The sequence below is a fragment of the Dioscorea cayenensis genome, chromosome 2 (genome assembly GCF_009730915.1).
Source record: "Dioscorea cayenensis subsp. rotundata cultivar TDr96_F1 chromosome 2, TDr96_F1_v2_PseudoChromosome.rev07_lg8_w22 25.fasta, whole genome shotgun sequence".
Classification (NCBI taxonomy): Eukaryota; Viridiplantae; Streptophyta; class Magnoliopsida; order Dioscoreales; family Dioscoreaceae; genus Dioscorea; species Dioscorea cayenensis.
The window spans coordinates 21201601-21223083 of NC_052472.1; the positions used below are offsets into that span (position 1 = coordinate 21201601).

General features: G+C 34.7%; 2 protein-coding genes and 1 pseudogene across 11 annotated transcripts; 2 read left to right on the forward strand and 1 right to left on the reverse strand.

The window, feature by feature from the left end:
- Window positions 1-452: 452 nt before the first annotated feature.
- LOC120271638 lies at window positions 453-6334 on the forward strand. Of its 10 annotated transcripts, none has more exons than XM_039278359.1 (7): window positions 453-1287; window positions 1838-2068; window positions 2773-2843; window positions 3180-4776; window positions 4885-4973; window positions 5069-5255; window positions 5355-6334. In XM_039278359.1, the coding sequence occupies exons 2-7, from the start codon at window positions 1921-1923 to the stop codon at window positions 5933-5935; spliced, it is 2673 nt and encodes an 890-aa protein (XP_039134293.1). In that variant the 5' UTR covers window positions 453-1287; window positions 1838-1920; the 3' UTR covers window positions 5936-6334. The 10 variants fall into 10 exon arrangements, with proteins under 10 accessions (XP_039134293.1, XP_039134246.1, XP_039134252.1 ...); XM_039278312.1 differs by having other exon boundaries at window positions 454-1287; window positions 4882-4973; XM_039278318.1 differs by having other exon boundaries at window positions 454-1287; window positions 1898-2068; window positions 4882-4973.
- A 219-nt stretch (window positions 6335-6553) lies between these two features.
- On the reverse strand, window positions 6554-9287 carry LOC120270403 (rop guanine nucleotide exchange factor 3-like). The gene is made up of 8 exons (XM_039277399.1): window positions 9136-9287; window positions 8503-8802; window positions 8297-8413; window positions 8057-8211; window positions 7899-7973; window positions 7536-7826; window positions 7122-7457; window positions 6554-7043 (listed from the first exon to the last, which is right to left on the reverse strand). The coding sequence occupies exons 2-8, from the start codon at window positions 8765-8767 to the stop codon at window positions 6927-6929; spliced, it is 1356 nt and encodes a 451-aa protein (XP_039133333.1). The 5' UTR covers window positions 8768-8802; window positions 9136-9287; the 3' UTR covers window positions 6554-6926.
- A 4694-nt stretch (window positions 9288-13981) lies between these two features.
- Window positions 13982-16042, forward strand: LOC120274720 (annotated as a pseudogene).
- The last annotated feature ends 5441 nt before the right edge of the window (window positions 16043-21483 follow it).

Genomic DNA, 21483 nt, shown 5'->3' on the forward strand with positions numbered 1-21483 from the left:
AAAATGAGAGTGAGTTAATCAAAAAGTTTTGAGTTTAAGATTCGTTGGAAGCAATAATAGTAACGAGTGACTGGTTATGATTGCAGGAGATCAGGTTGTCACTCTAATATTAATAATAATTAATAAAAAGAATTTTTTTAAAAAAAAAATTAGAAAAAAATATCAAATCCACTCGTATTGTTTCAAGTGATTAGTGGTATTAAAAATAAATCTTTTGTATAATGTGTAGAGCGGTGAAAATTTCAATCTTTATCGAAAGAATTTACTCATGAAATTTGACAAATTCGATAAAAACAAAAGATAGCTGATACGAAATCGCATCATAGAAAAAATACTCTGCAATTTACTAATGAAGTTCGAGACATGTGTTTATTTGTGGGCGTTTATAATAATAATAAAATAAAAAAAAAAACAGAGAGAGAAACTAATTGCCTTCTCTTTCCCTCCTTCCTTTCACTTCTCTTTCCAAAACGTTGAAAAACGGAACCAAAGGAATAATATCTCTAGTCCAAACAGGATTTCCCACTTTCCCATTTTTCAAAGCTACTCTTTTTTCTCAAAGAGAGAAAGAGAGAAAGCTTGGAGGAACCTCGGATTAGTGAAGCTCCAAGATCAAACTATGGTTGGCTTGTGCATCATCTTCGTCAATGGCGGCCCCATGAAGCTTCTTCGTGGAGGGTGAGGTGATTCCAAGAGTCAAAAGGCTCTGTGGAGCGATTGATATATGTTTGATTACTTGGTTTGATTGGGGATTGTGGAAAGTTTGGATTTTTAGTTGAGTTATTGGTTGTTAGGCTTGAACTTTGTGTGGGATTATTTTGGGAGGATAAAGGTGAGAGTTTGACTGTGTTTTGTTGCTTTGAGATGTTGAAAGCGAGAGAATATGGTGTTATGTTTGAGTTTTGTTGAAAAAGGTTGGTTTTTTAAGTTTGGGATTTAGATTTTAAGCTTTTTGGAAGATAGATGTGCATTAGACTTGATTCGTTTGTGTTGTCGTTTTTTTATTTTTTTTGGGGATGATCTCAGAGTTGCCGAAAGTTGGATTGGGTTTCTTTCTTTTAATTAAAGTTGTGGTGGTATAAGGGTGTACTGGAAGGAAAGTTTGGATTCCTTGCCTCATTTGAGAACAAAAAAAGAATAGCTCAATACTTTAAGCTTTTTATCAGAGAAACTGGATGATAGGGATCTTTTGAAGCGTTAGTTGGTAGAGCTTCTTCTTCTTCTTCTTCTCCTTCTCCTTCTCCTTTTGAAGATTGCTGATTTGGAGATCATCTTTCTTGTTTTCAGGTATTCTTTTGCTGTATTCTTTGTGCATTGGTTTTTGTTGTTTTTGTTGCTAGTGTGGGACAGGATGAGTTTAATGTATTGAAGTTTTCTTGTTTTTTATGATTTATACTTTCAGAAATTGGTTTTTTATTGAGCTTCTGGTATGCCTTGAGTTCCATTTAGTAAAACAACCTTTGATTTTTGGTTGCAAAATATCATTTTCCATTAGTTCCGGTAGTGTTTTTTTTGTGAAATTATCTGATCCTTCATGAGAAGTTTTTGGCTGCTTTAGATCTTTAAATGTTTAGTATATTTGGGGCTTCAGAGTAAATTTTAATATGGAGATCTGAGACCAAAATAATGCTCTAAAAAATCATTTCTATGGATTCTATAGAATCAATGAATCATGTAAAGTAGTTTCTATCATTAAATCAATTCTTGATTTTTATTTTTACCGTCTTGCATGAACATTCAGTTACCAGTGTCTTTTATATTTTAGTATATGTCAATTTTTTTCCCTTTATGTACTGCTGTTTTGCTGTTCTTTGAAAGAAGTTCATTTTGTACCTAGAGTTTCCAGTCTGGCATGATGGATTCTGGTCACTAAGTTTCATTCATAAATCATAAGCAGAACTGGAACATCGACTCAGAATAATGGCAAAGAGATCCAGGAGAAGATCTCAACAATCTAAGGACAATGCAGGCTGTATGTGGGGTTTCATTAGCTTGTTTGATTTCCGACAGGGTAATTCGACAAGAAAGTTACTTTCAGATCGGAAGCATGGAAGTAGTAGAAATGGTGGTAAGAATTTGTCTCTTGTAAAAACAATTCATTAAATACTACCTGTTTGGTCTTGTTGTGTTTGAGTTGTTTCTTTGTCCTATTTAACTTGGAAAGCTGAGATAGTACAGATCAGTAAACAAAAAGAAGAAAAAAAAACTGAAGTTTTATGTTTACGCATATTTTACTGTTTTCACTATTTTGCGAATTGCTGAAATTTTTCTTCCCAAACTTTAGTACACATTCTTGATGCAAAAAAGGTGTGCTCTTTGTACACCATTTGGTTTGATTTAAAGGCAGATGTTTTGGTTGTTTGAAAGCTTGGATATTTTCAAAGCAGTTGTTATAGGACCAGGAGCTTAATCTGTTGGAATGGTAGATGGCATTTTCTTGTGTTTGTATTCCAGTTGCATGATTTTAAAAGGAGAAACGTTGTTAAATTTCCTGTCTATTTGAGGTAAATTTTCGGTCTATAGACCATAAAGGATAGTTAAGATGAATCCTCTACATTGGATTCATATATAGTCTATACTTATTTTTCTTGTATTTGCATGAATTCACACTTCTAATTACTGCTGTAAATTTTTTTTTATTGAGTTCGTATTCCATTTTGTTTTATGTAGAGAACTCTGTCTTTTAACACGCAATTTTCATCATATGGATCAACTACTTGTTTTTACTTTCCTGGTCATGTTTGTATTCAGCTGAGATTCTTTCCTGTGCAGTCCCGGGATATTCAACAAACAAATTTGAGCTGCTCAGAGATTTGGACGAAGAAAGTGGAGATGTCATCAATGTAAGTTCAGCATGTTTTCGTGGAAGATGAACATAAATATGTATATCACTGCATATCAAATTTGTTGTGGTTTACTTAAATTTTTTGGTCAATTGATATAAAAAGTTTCACCTGTTTTTTACATGATCATCTGCAGTGTCTAGTAACCAGAACTTTTTTTTTTTAATTTTTTTTTATGATTATTCATGACTGTTGATATATTTTTCTTCTTCTAGTGATCTTTTAGCATTTCCTTTTCATAGAATAGAATTTGTTTAAATTCTCATCCTATGTCTATGATCTCACATTCTGTAATTTGTTCGTAGATATGAAATATAGATCCTTATTTGTTGTCAGGGTGATGCTCGGAGTGAAGCCGGAACAGTTGATTTGGCCATGGCAAGCGTCAAATCACTCATGCAGGAAGAGATGTCAAATTCAAATCTAGCAAAGAAAAATCCAAGTGATGTATCAAGGAGACAATTGAAGAAAAATCATAAGAAAGCAGACAAAAGTTCTAAGTTGGCTGCAGTTCTTGTCGATGATTTGAATTTGCCGGATTCTGATCAGTCTCATTGTTCAATGAATCACTTGGAACAATCAATCACTAACTTTGATGTTGCTGCATTTGTAGCTGATTTCTGCGTCGATAACCATCAATGCTCAGAAAAGCATGTGGTTAGTCTTGCAGAACATGAATCTGACCAATCTGAAAAGTTTTCTATTATTCAGAAGGCACTGAGTGATGTAGGTGAGGTATTTTTACGATACAAGTTTAATGATGAGAAACAAGTTTCTGACAAGGAGGCGGTCTATCAATCCAAGCGATTTATAGAGGCTATAGAGACACTGAACACAAATAAGGAGCTAATTCTAAGGCTTATGGAGGATCCAAATTCAGTTCTATTGAAGCATTTGCAAGATCTTCAAAATGTTCAAACTGATTCACATATACGTGAAGAAACAAGTGAAATTCTCGGAGAAGAGATCGGTAGTTCAGCTCAATCTGAGGAGTCTGCCAGGCATAAATTGATTGAGAAGCAGAATGGACATAGTTTTTTCTGGAAGAAGGATAAGTCCAAGTCAATAAAGACACCAAAAGAAAGCAGAAATAATCAAAATTTAAACAGAATAGTTGTTCTAAAGCCCACTGCATCAATACCTCAAAGTTCTTTGGTTACAAATATGGTGATAAGTCCTAGCTCATCACCTATCTCATTCTATGACTCGAAACATCCGGAAGTCAGTGAAAGAGTTGGATCCTATTTTTCTCTCAGAGAAATCAAGCGGAGGTTTAAGCAAGCCATCGGTGAGAATAAAAAGGAGAGGCATTTGATCTCCATGGACGGTATTCTACACAAAATTCCTTATGGACACAAAAGTTTCGATGATATTGGGAAACAGAAGAGTATAGAAAAGGCTGTTCATAACAAAATTTTCGGCAATGGGAAGAACACTCCCGCTCAGTCTTCTGACAATGCCATGAAAAAGGACAAGCTTAAAAGTGGAATTGAGGATGCTTCCTTGAGATCGAATATACCAACAACTTCACAGCTCATGCATAGAGAACCTTCTTTCTATGAAGAAGCCAAGAGACATCTTGTTGATATGCTAAATAGTGCAGAAGAGAAGGAAACATTGCCATCCAAACAGGGGTCAAAATTATTGGGAAAAGTTCTTTCTCTGCCAGAATACAACTCGTTATCGCCTCGATTAAGTCCTGGAAGAGAAAAAGAGGCTGAGTTGTCGCCTCGATGCATAATTTTTTCACCAAACCATCAGGCAAAGCAGGAAAATTTTGTCAACAATTTAAGCCCAAGGAAGCAGGCAGATAGTGAACAGGAAACTAATTCATGTTTGGATATAAATCCTCAACTTGTTGAAATGTTGCCAGAACTCATTGAAAACCATATACAAGTGGATATCAACATTGAAGAAGAATCAGATACAAAAGGTTTGATTTTGTTCATACATATATGAGTTACAATGTATGACTTGATTCATTGTTCATAATATTGACAGCATTCTATGTAGTTCATAAAGTCATATTCTTTTGCAGTAGTTGCTGAAGAAATTTTGGAGAGAGATAATGCTGAGCGAAATGTTTTAAGAGAGACATGCAAGGAAGAAGTTTCAGAATCATCACCACTGGTAAGTTGCCATTATGAGCAACATTTAGTTCATTCTCTAGTTCCATTATCTATGATTTTCATTAAAAAATATTCTAAATCATTTTGTTCTTTCAGGGATCATACGATGAGACACCATCAACGGCTAGTCCATCTAACAAAATGCCTAGCACTTTATTTATACACAATGCAGAAGCTCCTGATAATCTCATCGACAAACCTGAGCGACCAAGTCCTGTATCTGTTCTTGAACCTTTCTTCTCAGAAGATGTCGGCAGCCCTCAGAGTGCATCACTTGGCTACAGTATGATCTCTAACACTTAAAATAATTTTCTTGGATTTACTATCTAGTATTCAATGTTATGTCCTTGTTTTGTATTAATGATACATGCACCATTATCAGCTGATTTGCCGATACAACCTCGACAACTTCAGTATGAGGAACATCAAAATTCCAGCATTGTTATGATTTCACCAGACTGTGGAGCTAATCTGAGAACCTGTTTAGATGACAAGGAAGTCATGGGTGACTTCATTAGAACTGCTTTAAAAGCTACCGGCCTTTGCTGTGATAAAATTCCAGAGCGATGGCATTTATCAGATCAGTTGTTTGAACTATCATTGCTTGATGAAGTAGGGATCTCATACAGTCAGCTGACAGATGATCCACAGCTTCTTTTTGATTGCATCAATGAGGTTCTTGTTGAGATTCATGAAAGATACTTTAGTTGTTCCCCTTGGCTCTCTTTGGTAAGGCGTGACATACGACCGGTTCCAAAAGGAGCAAACTTCATTGAAGAAGTGTGCAAAGGCATAGAATGGCATCTCAAACTGCAGTTTCCAACCACTTTGGATCAGTTAATTGGAAAGGACATGGAGTCTGCTGGTTGGATGGACATTCGGGTCGATCATGAACAAGTATTTGTGCAGATGGCAGATGAAATACTCACATATCTAATGGAAGAGGCCATACTTGAAATATGAGTCTGAATTCTTAGTTCTTGAAGTCTTGTTTAATTATTTTTTATCGTTAACTGGGATTAATAAGCGAGACACATCTACTATGATAATGCCAAAGCGGGGTGGAAGTAGTTTGTGGCTCCGAAGTAAAATGAGATTGTATACTCGATCTCTCTTTTCTTCTTTTGTGTGTCTACTTTGATTGTTTGTGCAGTTTGAGTTGGATAGAAAAATTGACACCTGAAACAAAACATTCACTAATTTTCTAGGCTGTGTTTTAATCACCTTGAAAATTTGAGTCACGACATTATTATGTACAGTATTTTCAAAGAGAATGTCTATAACATTTGTTCGAGTTTGTATAATAAACCTTCTATTTGTACTTCCTATGTTGTGATTATTTGTGTGTTTGATTGTTGACAATGTTGATTTCTCCGAGTGGATTATATTCATCTTTTCTTTTCCTTTTGATAACTATCTATTGTAATGGTTAATGGTTTGCTGTCGAAATGCCTCGAAACTGTAACAGTGAGAACATCTTGGATATTAAAAATCCTGAGTAAATTTCTTTTATTTGAAGAGGCAACGAAGTTAATTTCTTTAGTTTGTACAGATAAATTCAGATTGTTCATAAAACACAGTAACTGTTCTCATTCATACTTGATTGTACATTAGAAATTACTTTCAAGTAAACTAATTGAATGAAGGAACTCCAGATTAATTTGGAGCTTTGAATCACAAGATTGGATTGTTTCTTCAGAAATACAAATAACATTCAGCAAAAGTAGTAACTACTTCTACGACAATTTACTAGTAAAATTAAAACTTACTAGTAAATAAAAGTCAATCTAAATGTAATATAGGTTCGATTTTACAACCACATCGAGCTTATGTGCTTTCTTTACCCCTCTAAACTTCACTGGTCTCGGAATGTAGTCGATTTGCAGGTTAGTATCGATCTGCAGAGGTATGTTCAGCTCTTGTTTGATTGACACTTTCTCGAACAATTTGGATATCAAGGCTTCTTAACTGATCCATCTATGTAGAGAACATCACCAATCCAAGAAACAATCTTGAAAGCTAGACTTTCCAGCACTCTTGAGTAGCTCTCCAGGATTGCTTGTCCAACATCCTGCACCGAAAATTCTAATGAGAATTCATCTTCTAAGCATTTAATGTGTTATTTTGTTGAAAATATATAATGGAGAACCTTGTTGTACTGGATTTTGCATGTATCCAGTGTTGTCTGCGACAGCCCGGGATATCGCTGTTTCAAGCACAAAAGTAGAGTCTCGGCCCTGCTTGCAAGCAACTGATTTTTATCTCCATCATTCATCAAATCCTTGACCATCTCCCATGATGATTTTGAGTTGTTCATGCTTGCTTTTCGTCTCCATACATACATCGAAGCCTCCACACGATCAGCAATCTCAAGCGCCTCGTGTTCTGAAGTTATATCCAGACAATTGAGAAGAAAGTCCGGCGAGAACTTCTCAACTGTCGACATGTACTTGTATATTGAATCTCCCACACTTGTTCTACCACTCTTGAACAATCAAAACAATCCTATGAGCTGTGAAATCATCAACAAGTTTTCAGTATTCAAGGATGCTACTAATTGTACCTTTGGAAGTGTTGCCATGTATGTTTCCGGTATCTCCATTTCGGTAAGAATGCTGTTATTGATTGCCATTGCAGCCTTGTGAATTTGGTTTGCACAATCTTTTTTCTGCTGCAACTCCTTCCTTGTTTTTTCAGGAAGACCGACTGCTGGAACACAAGGAATAGGCAACCACCATTTTTCTTCATTTCGATGTATCACCTTCCGACATGACTTTGATATATCTCCATTCGCCGATACATTCTCTTCGTCCACATACCAGAACTCATTGTTCTCAAAACTGTCCAATATTTCCTACACAATTAAGGTACTCAAAATTCAGATTCTACCAAAGAATTTAATGACATTGATTGATGAAAATCTTACAATCAACATGCTGTCAAGCTTTTCAAGAGCAGGAAGATTCATGTAAATGTCTGCTCTTGGCCTTGTTGCCATCACCTGAAAGGACAACAAGATGATAGAATCAGAGACAAAGAATACTGATAAAACTAAACAGAGTTGCCAAAGCGAGAGAGGATTACATCAAGAGTAGTTCCATCAGGCAATGTTTGAACTGAAGGATAGAATTCAACAATGTAATCACAAACAGAAAGAAGGCATTCCATTTCTCTTCTCCACATTGACTTCTTCTCAGGAGACAAAGGCTCTAATCTCCAACACTGTCCAAAAACAGTTGCTGTTGAACAGAAGAAACATTGTCAAACAACTTATAAACAATTGTAAAGACAAAAATATTCTTTCTTAATATGAATGATTCATACCATAGAGATTTGTGATGGCATTTGAAATTGTGACAGCAGTGCAAACACCCTTCCCACTTCCAGACATGTCTTCCCCCAACAACAGCTTTGAAAATCTCTCTTTCATCAATTCAAGCTCTACATGTTTCACCAAAAAAGAAAAAAAAAGAAAAAATTCAGGCAAATACAAGTCATTGCAGTTAAATTCAAAAACTAAAAAACTTCACCTGCAATTTTTTCTTCTTCCTCATTGTTTGGTTTGCCACTGGGGACAAGATCACAATGCTGTTTCATTCCAAGTTTAGTAAGAACAGCCGGGCTCCGAACCGTGGTTGTCGTCGACTTTGCCGATATCGGCCAGCCTAAAGAAAATGCATCATCTAAACAACTATGTTCTGAATAAGATGAAACTTCAGAGATTGTCCTGCTATACTCCAGAGAATCAGCACTTGGAGTAGAACATCCTGCATGATCTTCAGAGCTATCTTCCATTCTAAAACCCAGAACTTTCCCCAGTTTGTTCAATCCTGCAGAACAACAACAACAACTTGTGAACCCCATCAAACAATTTCCACACCAAAAAAATCCATCTTTTCTCATCCATTTAACAAGAAAAATTCACCATTTTAAATTTAGCAAGTATGTTGTCTGACAACCAAAAACCAGAAACACTTACTATGCTAGACTTCTCATCTTCCTGATTTTGATTTCTATAAACATTCTCATTCCCATGGTCGCAAGTTTTGACATTTATTGTCCCAAAGCAAGACACATGCAACTAAATTCAAAAAAATTTGAACGTTGGGACAAAAGCTTTGGTCCCCCCAATGCAACAACAACAACAACAACAAAGCTCTTACCTTTCTAACATCCATTTGAACAATTCCAGAACCAAAACTAGACTTTTTTCACTAGAGTTTGAAGCTCTTTCCCTCCTTGGAAACTTTGAGAGGTGTTTTTGAAGATGAATTTGAGAAGAAACATGCTCATGCATGCTTAAGAAACAGAGCTAGTGGGCAACCACTTCTCTGACCAGCTTTTCAATCATTGAGTGGCTGTTTATTAAGAGAACAAAAATAAACAAATAAAGAATTCAAAACTTTGAGGCTCATTGATGAAGTTTGGTGTGAGTTTTATTAGAGAGGTTGAGTACATTTCATTGCAGTTATTAAACAAAACCAAACTATTCAAACTGATTTTTTTTTATTTATTTATTTTTTTTTTTTTATGATCAATATCAAGCATTTATTATTATTATTATTATTATTATTATTTTGTTTGAATGACTCCACATGATCTTGAAATCCAACTTTTACTTTATTTTCTTGCAATGTTAATTGTTATGTATGTTAGGATTGTTAGCCATGATTGTTTGCTTTATAATTGCAAATTTACCCTCCAGAAAAGTTCAAATTAAATGCATGGTACTAAAGAATTATTATTATAAAAAGGTACCCTCTAATGGCATATTTACCCTCCATAAAAGTACAAATTCAACGTATAGTCATAAACAATTTTTTTTAAATAAATGTGTATAAAAATTATATATTATCATATAAAATCATTCATATTTCCTCTTTTGGGTTTCTACAGCTAAGGATCCTCAACAATTTTCAGGCGAGCTCACTACCAGCATCAAGCGCTCCCTATACTTTCTGAATTCCACTTCCGCTCTTGAAAATAGAGCAGAGTCTGTAGCACCCACACCATGTGAGACTGACACCTTTTGCTGAAATAATGGAAGCGGATTGTTGATACTTTCAAATATCATCTCCTTGCTGTCCATTTTGTTTTCTCTTTTTTTTATCGGGAGTTTCTTGGTCCTGATTTTTATTTTTACTTATTTGTCTTTCTTCCTTTGCGTTGTTGTTCTCTCTTTGTTTTTTTCCTTTCTTAATAAAAATTTTATGGTTTATCCACTTTAAAAAAAAAAAAATACTTATATAATCTTTTTTTCTTTTTTTGTTGACTTAACACACTATGAAATCAATCAATTATTATATTTTATTGTTAAAATTTCTATCTTATAAACTAAAAACTTGGGATAATATTGGTTTCACTTTTAAGATATAAAGAGGTGTATTTGGCCATTATTTTTTTTGTTTTATATTAAATAATAATTGTATAATTTGGAGATTCAAAAGTCAAATGAAAAATATAAATATAGTTTTCTGAGTTTATACACAACAAATAGAAAAAAATTCCAGTTATTTGACTCACTTTAAATTATAAATTTGGTTTTTCACATTTAACATTTTTTTAAAAAGTGAAAAATACAGACTTTGACAAAAAAAAAAGTTAAATAAATAATATAGCATTTGTTTTGATTATATGAGTCAATGTAATGCCACCGTACATAGGTTGTATTAGTTTATTCTCATTGTAAAAAGAAAAAAACTATTGCAATTAAAATTATTATTTTTAGAATTCTTTGGTGGTGTTGATTACCTTCTAAAATCATTTCTATCTATATTTCTTTATAGTAACAAAATGAAACAAGGATGCCTCCGGGGATAGATTATAAAGCAAATTCAAATCTCTGACTAAGCTTTCTTTTAAACTTCAATTAATAATAATAATAATAATGAAATCATCTTGATTTGCGTTCTAGAGATACCTAATCACATTCATTCACCTGATTATACAATATACACATTCTAAAGAAAGCCAACCAGACTTAATTAATCAAATATATCATCACATTAAAGCCCTGCCCATTCAAATAATAATAATAATAATATCAGACAACTAATCTCTCCAAGTTAATGTATTGTCCTAAAATAACAAACAAATATATAAAAAGAAAAAGGTCTATATATGCATGCATTTGATCCCATTTGGAATGAGTTGTCAAAGGACTAAAAATGCATGAAATTCAGTGACACTTTTTTTGTTTTCCAATAATAGAGATATTGTTCTCAATTATATGCAAATTCATGAGGTTTGTTCTTTGCTTGACTTGATGTGCACTTTGTGCTCTCCATGATCCATTGTCTATTAAATATATATATACCGATGTATATATATATATATATATTTGGTTGGTGGAGATGGGAAGCACGTTTGCTTAACTTTAAGGGAGGGTAGTACCCTAGAGAGAGTATGCTGGAGGGTGAGGAAGCAGCATTGAAGAGTGGTTTATGGTTTAGGTTCAACTTGGGGTACATGGATGATTAATTGGTTAGGTTGAAGGTGTATATATATATATATATATATAAGGTTTTTATGGTTTTATTTTACTGTTTAAATTAATTTTTATGGTTTTATTTTACTGTTTAAATTAATATAAGTAAGGATTTTTTTTTTTATAAAAAACTTTTTAGAACATATATATGCCACCATTTCAATGGGCGAGTGTTGTATACTTATATATGGCTAATATACAAGGGTGAACGGTACAGGGATATTTTGATAAATTATACCATATAGGGTTTATATAAATATTCATGTAAAATATAACTCTAATTATTATTCTAATATGAGAATCGACAGCTGCTGCACGTAGACATCCTCTGCCGAATCTAGTCAACTTTTGATTTTTCCTTTGATTATTGTTCTATTTCTCAACAGTGAATTAATATATATTAAGGTTAAGATATACAAGAGTTAAGATTTTAATTGCCATTAAATTAATATTGTTATATATATATATATATATATTTGAAAAATAAACTAATTTTATTCATTACATCTAAATTCTAAAAATTTGTAATGATGATTAGGTCAATATTTTGGTATATATATCCTTAAATTAGAAGTTAAGTAAATTTTATTTATTATATCCAAATGAGAATTAATGCTGTTATATTAATCGATAATATAATGATGCATGCAAGTAGGTGGGTGTGTGCAAATATATTGAAAGCAAATCTAACTTTAAGGGCTTTATATTGGTTTTACTGAGGGTAAATACTAGGAGAATTTTTCATGGTACACAGAAAAAAAATATAAAAAAAAATAAAAATAAAAAAATCCCTTTAAAATTCAACATACTTAATCAAAAGTGTTGATTTTTTTTTAAAAAATATAATTTTTATTGCTTTGACGTTAAAAGTGTTTTATGGATGTTTCTGGTTTCGGTTGAAGATCTTTTATTTGTTGGAATGAAATGGAGGGAAAAAAATTTTTATCGTGATAAAAATAATAATAAATAAATAAATAAATAATGTGTGCGCTGATGTTGTTGGGCAGGCCGGGCCTGCCTCTGTTATGGGCTTGGCATGAGTGTAGCAAACCAGCTTCTCGGCCCATTAGAAAATACCAATGTGGATAAGTGGTTGTGGTTTTTACTTAACAACCCTTAAAAATAGAAAAATAGCAAAGTTGCTTTCCACCCCCTCTTTTGTTTTTTGTTTTTTTAATCATAATATTTTTTTTTTTATAAAGTTACTTTATTTTCCACCACCAAACATAAAATTTAAAATTTAAATTGAATAAAATTATATTTTAAAAAAAGCCCCTTTATAAAACATATTAAACATAAATAGTAATATAGTAACATTGTGATGGTAGTGTTTTAAGTTTTGTTTTAAAAGTATTATTATGGTCATAGAAAAATACATGTGTTGCTTTGGATTAGAGTATAATTATATAATGATTAATAATAAAACAATGTTCTATTAATTTTAGAGTTTTCTTCATGCCATTTTTTGAAATTAAACTTAATTATCTATTTAATTGCTAAAAATCACAAAACAAATACACCATTTTCTCCATCTGAAAATTATAAAAGATTAATCTTGAAAATGACAAAATATTTTTTTAATAACAAAAAATTAAATATAATAGCTTTTAACAGAGTATGCCCAAATTTTCATTATTTCATATGCCAACCTTTAACAAATAACAATTGACTAACAAATAAAATATTATAATTTTCTTATTAACTCTCATGGATAAGCACTTAATTCATATTTTTTTTTTTCAAAAAATAGATAAATCACTAACAAACAAGAAAAAAAAACAACAACCGAGAGAGATGGATCACTGGAAGTGAGGAGTCTCAAAAACAATCCAAAAATAAAACTACAAAAAAAAACAACAGCAGAGCGATTGGCCCCAATCGCCCCTAACAACATGAAATTTATAATATTTATATTTCATAAAACGTAAATAAAAAGAAAATAAAACCTCTGAAATTTACAATAAAATTTTAAAAAACTTTTTTATTATGAAATAAAGCATTATTTATTGTCTATAATATTTAAATCTCATACATACCAATTCAAAATCTCATGTGCACATTAATACTATTCTAATTTTTTTGACTCTTTTTTTATTTTCATAATCATTTTTTTTATACCTTTTTGTTATGTAATAACAAAAAAGAAACAAATGTTATGAGTTATGACTACTCACAAAAAATATTCTCCGAGATTTCATCAATTCATACCAAACTAATAAACAAAACTTCAGTTCAGAAGCCACAAACCTGATCACTATATATACACATAAACAAGTTCACCATTTTCATTCAAAGAACATACATTCATACAAATCATGATCAACTTTCCAACTCTCTTCTTCTTCTTTCTCCTTTGCTGTCATGGATTACCAGCACAAGATGAAGTTTCACAGCCACAAACATACATTGTTCATGTACTTCCACCGGAGAAGATGACGGAATCATCACTGGAGGAAAAAGAGACTTACTACAAGTCCTTCTTGCCCGGCGAGGCATCGACAAGCACCGGCAGTGAATCACCAATGATTTACATGTATGATAAAGTCATCAGTGGCTTCGCTGCAAGACTCCAAAGAATGAAGTTGATGAAATGTCCAAAAAGGATGGCTTTGTAGCTGCATATCCTAAACAATTATACTCAATTCAAACAACATACACTCCCCAATTCTTGGGGCTGAACATCCAGAATGGAGTGTGGAACAAAAGTAACTCTGGTGAAGGAATGATCATCGGACTTATCGATACCGGTCATGTGGACCCTGATCATCCTTCTTTCAGTGGTGAAGGGATGCAGAAACCGCCGTCGAAATGGAAAGGAAGATGTGATTTCAATGCGTCTATGTGTAACAACAAGCTCATTGGTTTTAGAGTGTTTCTTAATGAGACAGGTAATTTGCCCCGGGTGGAAAATGAGCCACTGATGGATGATATTGGACATGGAACACACACCTCAAGCTCCGCAGCCGGTGCAAGTGTTGCCGGTGCTGATGTCTTAGGGAATGCGAAAGGTGTCGCTTCTGGGATAGCACCTAAAGCTCATGTTGCAATGTATAAAGCTTGTGATAGTGATGGATGTTGGAGCTCGGATATTCTAGCCGGCATGGATGCTGCCATTGCCGATGGAGTTGATGTGCTTTCGTTATCGATTGGCGCTGGCTCTTCACCGTTCCATCAAGATGCGATGGGGATCGGAGCTTTTAGTGCAATTGAGAAAGGAATTTTTGTGAGTTGTGCAGCCGGGAACGATGGGCCTGATGCAAGATCACTCTCTAATGAAGCGCCGTGGGTTCTCACCGTCGCTGCTAGCACAACTGATCGTAGCATCAGAGCTACGGTGAAGCTCGGCAATGGCTTGTCATATGAGGGGGAATCACTAAATCAATCCCAATCGTCCACACCGGCCTCCTACCCTCTAGTGTTTGCCGGTGACAATAACATTAAGCCTTATGCTGCATTTTGCGAGGATGGCTCATTTAGATGGTTTTGATGTGAAGGGAAAAATAGTGCTTTGCGAGCGCGGCAGAGTTGGACAGGTCCAAAAGGGATTGAATGTGCTAAGTGCAGGCGGTGCCGGAATGATCATCATGAACCAACTAGCAGATGGATACACCATTTTTGCCGACCCACATGTTCTTCCGGCCTCAGAAGTTAGCTTTGCAGATGGATTGAAGATCATAGCTTATATTGACTCTACAAAAAATGCAACAGCAAGCCTTTCATTCCAAGGAACATTGTTTGGACCATCTCCAACTCCGGCTCCGGCAATTGCATCTTTTTCTTCTCGTGGACCGAATAAGGCTAGTCCGGGGATTTTGAAGCCGGACATTGCTGGTCCTGGAGTGAATGTGCTTGCTGCATGGCCTAGCACTGTAAGTATAATTGTCAATTCTTTGTCGCCCCAATTCATCTTCAATATTGTCTCTGGAACATCAATGGCTACACCTCATCTTGCTGGAATTGCGACACTGATCAAAGCTGCTCATCCGGATTGGTCGCCGGCTGCTATCAAATCGGCAATGATGACAACTGCAAATATAATGAATAAAAATGGTAGTCTTATTGTCGATGAACACCTTCATGTCCCGGCAAATCTTTTTACTGTCGGTGCCGGCAATGTGAATGCGGTGAATGCAGTTGATCCAGGATTGGTGTATGATCTGAAAGCAGATGATTATATACCTTACCTTTGTGGTTTGGGATATAATGGTTCACAAGTTGGAATGATTTTACGTCGTCCTATCGATTGCAAGACTGTGAAAGTTATTGCAGAAGCAGAGTTGAACTATCCATCTTTATCGGTTTCATTTGCCGACAACAAGACTTCGACGATCACTGTCGAAAGGACCTTCAAGAATGTCGGTGAAGCTAAGTCGAATTATTCAGCAAAGGTTGATGTTCCTGCAGGGGTGAATGTGACAGTGCAGCCTAATGTGCTTCAGTTCACAATGGCAAACCAAGAGCTGAAGTTCAATGTAACAGTTAACAAAAGCAGTGGTGCAGGTGGTGGTAACCACACTCAAGGTTATTTGAATTGGATTTCAGATAAACATACTGTGAGGAGTCCAATTTCTGTCACTTTCTAAGTGTTTTATTTTGCTGATTTATCTTTAATTTGTTGGTTACTTTTGTAACCTTTTGCATGAGATGAAATGAAATTTCTTTGTTGCCATTTTAATGTTACTTTATTAACAGAAAAAAATAATTTATAACATAAAAAAAGCCAACCATCCTTCTTATTACCTCATTGGAAGTTATTGAATTTTAATTGATTAAATTTTCTTGTTATTTTGGGCATGTTTTTAATGTGGTATTTAAAGTATGTAGAAACTACTTTCTAATATTTAGATACTTGTTTCTGTTTTTCATTCATAATATGGAATGCAATCTTTGTATCTTTCACTAACTCATGACACATTAATAGGACGTTTATTTAATCCTAATTTTTTTTATTTTTTATAAAAGTGAATTAATTAAGTTTATTAAAAAAAATAACAAGTAGGAAATTCACAAACAATAGAAGTCCAATAAGAAAAGAAATGAGTTAAGAGATGATCACTACCGGTGATTCACTTCTAACAACTAAATGTTTAGTAACCAAAATTATATATATTTTTTAAGATTAAATATAATGAAACACAATTGTTTTATTGGGTTTTTGTTCAAACATTAAATGTACTATGAAATTATTCAAAAGTTTCTGTTAATTTTGACTTGATCTTCAACAAAAAGCAAACAATAAGCACATATAATATTTTATTAGATATTAAGATTAACGAAATTTGTTGAGATAAAATTCTAGAATTTTTAATAATAAAATAAATAAGGATAAACTTAATTGGATAAGCCTTTCCTATGATTAACGATTACTATTAGCAAATCCTACCAGGAAAATTAAATTTAACTATTTCCAATAAAAACTAAAAATGAACTCAACACATATTAGTTAAAAAGGTAGAGCCAATGCTCTTGGGTTATCAACCTCTTGCAACTCATATAAAATCAATAAAATTAAAATTCGTAACCATTTTGTAATTAAAAATAATAATCAATTAAATATATTAAAATCAATAAAATAGAAACTATTATAAGATTTATAGTATCCACTATTTTTGAGTTATTGGTTTTAATTTAATATATTTTAATAACTCAATATGTGAATTTGATTTGTTTGATTCTTATATTTTTCTTCCTTCTCCCAAGCAATTGTGAACAAGTTATATTAAGTGACACCGAGTTTTTTTCTTTTCTTCTTTCAAATCAATTGTGAACAAAGTTATTTTTTGGAATATTTGGCTGGAACGGAATAACCGCATCTTCACTTGCAATCTCTCTCTTCCACCTCTTACTATTTGTTATAAAAGATTCTGCTTATTCATGACTACCCGTGCTCTTTCACTTTCTTGAGCACAAGACTTGCAGACACCTCCAGCAACGTACACGGCGCGCAGCTTAGATCAGCAGTAGACTCTTTTGCAACTTGAACAGGCCTTTGTCTCTTTTTGGTAGCATTAGCCGGCTCAGCTTTTCTCCTTTCAGTGTTTTTCCTTGTTCCTTCTTTCTTCTCACCTCTGGTTACCGCTTACTTTGAACTTTTTCCTCAATAAATTCTTGATTTATCTATATATATATATATATATTTTTTTAAAATAGACACTGAGTTAACACTTTAACCTCTCACATTTGATTTCATCTTCTCGGCAGGATAAAAATAAGTTAAGCTTTGTGCCAATAGATAAGAAGAGATCGTTGACGTCTTTATATTTTTCATAATTATGTAGTTTTCTTATTATTCTCTATTTCTAAAAATAAAATTAAGTATTCAACAACATCTCATTAAAACCAGAGAAAAAAACACTATTTCTTAAAAACAATAATAAAAGTATAAATTGAATTCTAAAAAGAAACGTGTATATGTGTAATGTGTGTGTATTTATTATATACATGATTTCATCTATCTTATCATATAAAACTGATTAACAAAACTTTGTTAAAACGCCCTGCTTGCCCATCTCCTCCCAAAAGACCAACCTTAACATCTTTTAAAAAATTCAACAACTTGATCTTCTCCAAAAAACGAGGGAAGAAAATTCTTCAACTTGATCACTATGTATATATGCATGCACACATTCAACATCACATTTTAATCAAAGAACATGGAGTTCAACAAGATGCTAACTCTCTTCTTCTTCTTTCTCCTTTGCTTCCATGGGACTACTAGCCACTGCTAGAGATCCTTACATTCAAGCACAAGATGATGAAGTTTCACAGCCACAAATATACATTGTTCATGTATGTCTACCGGAGAAGACGGCGGAGTTATCCACGGAAGAAAAGGAGACTTTCTACAAGTCCTTTTTGCCCGGCAAGGCAGCGATGACCGACGGTGAATCACCGATGATTTACATGTATGATAAAGTCATCAGTGGCTTCGCTGCAAGACTCACAAAGAATGAAGTTGATGAAATGTCCAAAAAAGAAGGCTTTGTAGGTGCATCCCCAAACCGGATTTACACTCCCCAAACAACACACACTCCTCAATTCTTGGGCTTGAACATCCAAAACGGAGCTTGGAATAAGAGTAACTTCGGTGAAGGGCTAATCATCGGAGTTATCGATACCGGTGTCTATCCCAATCATCCTTCTTTCAGTGATGAAGGGATGTCGAAACCGCCGGCGAAATGGGCAGGGAGGTGTGACTTCAATACATCCTCATGCAACAACTGTTAAAGGTAGTGAAGTGATTGAGTCTCACGTGAAGTTTGGCTCTTGAACTCTTTGAAAAGTCAAATAAAGAAGCTGGCCACATTCTGTCTTTGCATTAATTGGTGATCAGTTTTGCATGTAATGGTGCTGCAATAATTGAGCCAATGAAAAGGCTAAAGAATCTCTTCAGTTATTGGCTGTTGAAAAGTCACTCAAGTGTTTTTTTAATATGCTGCATGTCTTTTGGTATTATGTATCAGATGTTATATAATTCTCAGTTGAATGAATAACAGTAAGCACCTTTTATTATCTTTTGTATGACAATACCTCCATATCCAAAAACTATTGTTAGATCCTAAAGAACTGAACAGTGGTATCAGAGCTGTACACTTCCATGGCAATGAATATCAATTCTCCGAGTTGCAATTCTGTGAGTCTCTCACAGCCAAGTGTGCCGATGTTCTCCGGTGAAGCGTATGGACGGTGGAGCTTGCGCATGCGAACCCTATTTCGTTCTCATGATCTCTGGGAAATCGTGGAGAAAGGTTTAGGTGAAGATCGCGAGATGAAGCTCGGATCACGAGAAACAAGGAAGAGAGATGCCAAAAGCTCTCTGTTTAATTCAACAAGCAGTTGACGAAAGTATCCTTGATAGGATTGAAGATGCAGCTACGTCAAAGGAGGCATGGGAGATGATACGAAATGAGTACCAAGGAGCTGCTAAGGTGCTCTCGGTGAGGCGCCAAACTCTTCGACAATCCTTCGAGTGCTGCAAATGAAAAGAAGGTGAGGTTGTTCAAAAGTACATCTCAAGGATGTTAGTTATTGTCAATCAAATCAAAAGGTGTAGGGTATAAAATAGAGGAGTCTGAAGTGGTTTCTAAGATCCTGAGAAGCCTCTTGCCGAAGTATGACTTCATCGTTACTGCCATAGAAGAGGCCAAGGACGTTGAGAAGATGTCGCTGGATGAAGTTAGTAGTTCACTACAAGCTCATGAAGTGAAGGTTCTTCGTGCATCTAAAAAACACGAGGAGAAGGCTTTTTATTCTACTACTGAAGCTTCATCATCAAGGGATGTAAGCAGGGGAGGCTTCAGAGGAAGATGCAGAGGTAATTGGCGAGGAAGAGGAAGGAGTAGAGGTCGAGGAGGATACATGGAGACAAGGTCTCATTTTAATCAAGATTCAAAGGGTGGAAGAAGTAGTATACAATGCTTCCATTGTAAGAAGTATGGTCACAAGAGGTCAGACTGTTGGTATAGAAGTGAAAATACAAATAAAGGTGCAAGTATGGTTGCTGAGAAAGAAGAAGACAAGGAAGCAACAAAAGATAAGGAGGTTACAAATCTCTTTGTGGCAGAGTGTGAGCCACAAGCATTCTCTCATTCAGTCTGGCTAGTGGACAGTGGTTGCTCTAACCACATGTCAGGAGTTAAACACTTGTTCAAAGATCTTGATGTCTCACATAAGTCTACGGTGAGGCTTGGAGATAACAATCAAGTCGAAATTGAAGGAAGAGGTACTGTACTTCTTCAGACATCCACTGGGAAGAAGAAACTCTTGCATGGAGTTCATTATGTGCCCAAGCTAAGTTATAATTTACTAAGCATTGGTCAATTAATAGCAACTGGATATACAGTCAAATTTGAAGACAATGTTTGCATCATTGAAGACAAAGTCTCAGGAATGAAGCTTGTGACCATTCAGAAGACTTCTAACAATATGTTTCCACTCATTGTGGATCATGTAGAAAGAGCTAACCATGCAGAGAAAATTGAAGATGTATCCATGCTTTGGCATAAACGCTATGGGCATCTCAATTGGAGAAGCTTGAAGTATCTTCATCAGAGTAATATGGTGATTGGACTCCCAGAACTTTCTTCACCAACACCATGTGAAGCATGCATAGCTGGCAAACAAACCCGAAATCCATTCAAAAGCAGAGAAACATGGAGATCAAATGCACCGTTGCAGTTAGTTCACGCTGATCTCTGCGGTCCTATGCAACATGAATCAATGGGAGGAAGTAAGTACTTCGTTCTCTTTGTTGATGACTTTACACGAATGTGTTGGGTGTTTTTGTCAAGGTGAAAGGAGAAGCTTTTTCAATGCTTTCAAAAAGTTTAAGGCACTAGTAGAGAGGAATCGGGAAGAAACCTCAAAGCTTTGCGCACTGATCGTGGAGGTGAATTTCTGTCTCAAGTTTTCAAGACCTTTTGTGAAGATGAAGGTATAAGAAGGGAGCTCACAGCTCCATACTCTCCACAACAAAATGGTGTTGTGGAAAGGAAGAACAGAACCACTGTGGAGATGGCAAGGAGCTTACTCAAGAACAACCGAATGCCACTTACTTTTTGGGCAGAAGCCGTCTCTACTGCCATTCATCTGATCAATATTTCACCTACAAGTGCACTAGAAGGGAAAACTCCATATGAGCTATGGTGGGGAGTCAAACCAAGTGTAAAACACTTGAGGGTGTTTGGGTGTGTGGCATATGCTTTAATACCATCTCAAAAGCTCAGCAAGTTGGATGAGAAGACAGAGAAGTGTGTCTTTCTCGGCTATTGCAATGATTCTAAAGCTTACCGGTTGTATAATCCTGTGACTAGAAAAATTGTAATTAGTCGGGATGTGAGATTTATTGAAACTGATGCATGGGAATGGAGACAAAACACACAGAACACTACTCATGTGTTTGGTGCTGATGCATGTGAAGATTCAGTTGAAAGTCCTGAACAAACAAATTCAATTCAAAGAACTTCTGGAAATGGTCATCAACTAAATTCTCCAGTCCAAGCACAAGTAAGTTCTGAGCAAGCAT